General features: G+C 60.7%; 1 protein-coding gene across 1 annotated transcript; it reads left to right on the top strand.

The window, feature by feature from the left end:
• Positions 1-1,407: 1,407 nt before the first annotated feature.
• LOC142601509 (uncharacterized) lies at positions 1,408-2,643 on the top strand. The gene has a single exon (XM_075750688.1). The coding sequence runs from the start codon at positions 1,408-1,410 to the stop codon at positions 2,641-2,643; it is 1,236 nt and encodes a 411-aa protein (XP_075606803.1).
• Positions 2,644-3,381: the final 738 nt, after the last annotated feature.

The following is a 3,381-nucleotide window of genomic DNA, read 5'->3' as shown; positions in this document are numbered from 1 at the left end:
ACTGAAACGGTTACCAAGCACTGGCGCAGGCTGGCCAGGGAAGTCGTTGAGTCACCATCCCTGGAGGCATTTAAAAAACATGTCGAGGTGGCATTTAGGGTCATGGTTTACTGGTGGACTTGGCAGTGTTAGATTTATGGTTAGACTTCATGATCTTAAAGGTCTTTTCCAACCTAAATGATTCTGTGATTCTGTTTCCTCTGCTTGGCACTGCAGGTCCCCACTCCCTGGACAAGAGAGACTTAACACAGAAAGGGACTTCAGGGCACGCTCCCACTCACTGACCTTCTCTCCCTCTCTTTGCCTCCAGGCGGCTTTGGGCAGGAGGCGCATCAGATGTGCGGTTGTGCACATGCTGAACGGACAGAAACATGGCAGCCGTGTCAGTCTTGGCACATAGGCAGCAAGGCTAAAGAAAGCTTTTGAGGTGTCTGGGCCTCAAGGCATGCACTCATGCAGAACGGGCCAGGCTCCTGGGAGGCACAATCCACAGCGGAGCACTCCAGCGCGGTGTACAGGGGGCTCTCCTGAACCGGGGAAACCTCGGGGGAGTGGAGAGACGTTGGACCTGGCGTGGCCTCTCCAGCCCCCCGGCTTGCCCTTGCAGAGGGCAAGTTGGTAGCCAGAGACAGGAGCCACAGGATCTTTTCCACTTGCACCAGGGACACGATTTGCATTTGGCTTGATCGTCAGGCTTTGCAGGGCTAAGTCCTGCCCCGGCAGAAGGCATCCAAGAAGAGAAGAGGGAGGAGGAGTTTTGTCTCTGCCCAAGGGCTCGTAGCTCTTCTTTTCAAGGCAAGGCAGAGTCAGACCACCTGGGCCAGAAAGCTCTGTCCCTCTCTACTTCAGTCAGGGACATCCAGCTACAGTCCCCGTTTTCATGTCCATGATGGTTTTGGGGGGTGTCTGCCCGCCTTGTCAAGAGAGCCCCCGGGAGCTGGCTCGTGCCGGGCACGTTTGTCCTTGCTGTGATGCCCAGGACGCACTGAGCCGGGCGGTGGGGACAAAGGCCTGGGCTTGTCGGCTGGGTGATGCTGCTCTGGTGACTGTGATGGCATAGAGGACAGGTCACAATGGGAGCTGTCCCAAGGGACATCACCAGGCAGCCCCGCTGCTGTTTGGCTCGGGCGACCGTGAGTGCAGCATGCGGGGGGAAGGCTGGGCTGGAAGGGGGACGGGGAGGGTGGCCGGGGAGGTTTCTAACCCAGAGCGAGAGCCGAGCCCCTCAGGGCAGGGCACGGTACCGCCCTTGCAGCTGGGGGAAGAGGTACTCAGGGCTCCCAGTGGTGCCAGGGGCCCAGAGAGGCTTTGGGGATGTGCTGGTGGCCCGGGGCTCCACGGGACGCTGTTGTGGGACAGGGAAGGGGCGGCCTCGGCAGATTCTGCTCGGGTGTCGCTCGCCCCTTCATGGGGTACAGCCCAGATGGGGGCTGGCCATCAGGGCGGCTTGGGCAGGACGGGCCCCATGCTGTCTCCAGCCAGGGCCTGCGGCCTGTCGAGCCTGTCGACGGCAGTGCCCAGATGCTTTCCTGGGACAGCCCGTGGCTCTCACCTGTGCAGTGCTCACAAACCCTGCCCTTGCTCCCTCAGCCCGTCTCCTACCCAGCCCTGCTCAGCCCCCTTTTCTCCCACCCCCTCCAGGCCATGGCTAAGGCAATTGCCCTCCTTCTGGCTGTGCTGGCCGTCCAGCATGGGCTGAAGCACGACCACCAGACAGATGTGGCCGCGACCGAGCGGATGCAGCAGCGGGAGGAGTTTCTCCAGCAGATGACTCGGCTGCTGCAGGAGGTCGAGGAGAGCAGAAGCGCCGAGGGAGCCACACTCCTTTCCGTGTTGCAGCGGTGGCCGTTGTGGACCGTTGCAGGAGCCCTGGTCCTGCTCGCTGAGATCTGCTGGCTGGCCAGGGAAATGAAGCTTGCCTCTGGCAGCTGCAGTCAGCAGGACAGCTCCAGCAGCGAGGAGGAGGCAGACGACGACGAGGATGAGGGAGACCGCCATGGCCTCAGGTCTTTGGCTGCGTCCACTCTGTTGCCAATGCAGGGCCTGCCCGACACGTGCAAGGTGCTGAAGGAGCTGGTGGGTGACCTCCTTGGTGTCTGCCGCGTGCTCTCCAAGAAGACCTTCATGCCGCAGATGCACCCGGCCATCGGGATGGACAGCCCCTATGAAACCTGGAGCGTCCACGGGAACAGCATCGCCTACCGCCTGCTCGTGTTCCTGCGGCCACCCCCCGGGCACTCTTTCCACCTGGAGCTGGACACCACGGGGCAGCTGCCAGCAAGGCACTCCAGCGTCCACGTGCTGCTGGAGTGCATGTGCTCGAGGGAGCGGCTGCTGGGGGATATTTTGTGCTTTCTGCACCACCCCGACGACCAGCTGCCGAGGGATCAGAGCTCGTGCCTCCTACGCACCCTCTGCACGTGCTCCTACTTGGACGTGGAGAAAATCGCCTGCTGGGTCCAACTGCTGGTGAGATCAGCCTGGCTGCTTTTGCCTCAGTCGCACCACTGCCAGCTGATGGTGCTGCCTTCCTCCCAGTCCTGCAAGTTCCAGCTGAGAACCACCTCCAGGATGAACATCTGCACTGAGATGATTTTTGCGGTGCAGCAAGGCAGCTCAGGCGCCTACCTGAGCCTTGAGTAGGCAGAGGCCAGCTTTACCAGCAGCGCAGCATGGCCGGAGAGCTGCGCCCTTTTCAAGACGCCGCTCTGCAGACGCAGGGCGACGCGCACCCAGCAGGACAATTGCCACCTCAGACGTCCGCAGCTCGGCACCCATACCTCGTGGCCACACCCACGCCTGGGACCCTGAGGACCTACTTCCCTCTCACACTGGTGGGGCCCAGGCGACAATTTTGGACACTGGGACAGACCATCCGCTCATCCCAGAGACTGCCTGGGGGGGTCGCTGCCGCAGACCGGATCAAAGTAGGCACGGAGGTGACACCGCTCAGTTGGAGCTCAGCATGAGTGGACCTCCGCCGGTCCAGCTGATGATGCCATTGCAACTGAGGCTCCTGTTGCCACCAGGACCACCCATGGGACCACCCACCCTGCTGGAAAGAGCTGATCCCCTCTGGGACCTTTATCCAAATCAAAGATAATAAAGTAGCTTCTTTTAAGCAACCCTCTGTCTCTGAGTGGCTGTGCAACACTTTGTTGGGGAATGCGGGCAGGGAGCAGGTTGGTACCTGCTCAGATGCAGAAGCAGCGGGGCGGCATTTTGAGGTAAGTAAGTAGTACCAAAAGAGAATGCTTCCCCTGACCCCCTTTCCCTTTCTTTTCCACTTTTCTGCTCTGCTTCCATTTTCAAGGGGAAGACGCCTCGGTGCACGTATGCCGGATGGGGGGGAACAAGGGCAAGGGAGCCAGACCTTTCTCA

This window comes from Balearica regulorum, chromosome 4, assembly GCF_011004875.1.
Source record: "Balearica regulorum gibbericeps isolate bBalReg1 chromosome 4, bBalReg1.pri, whole genome shotgun sequence".
NCBI classification, from domain to species: Eukaryota; Metazoa; Chordata; class Aves; order Gruiformes; family Gruidae; genus Balearica; species Balearica regulorum.
This window is presented reverse-complemented; position numbering and strand designations above follow the sequence as displayed.

Bases quoted from the DNA above. Each gene is read 5' to 3' on its own strand.
- LOC142601509 (XM_075750688.1), top strand. From the start codon at position 1,408: ATGGGGTACAGCCCAGATGGGGGCTGGCCATCAGGGCGGCTTGGGCAG.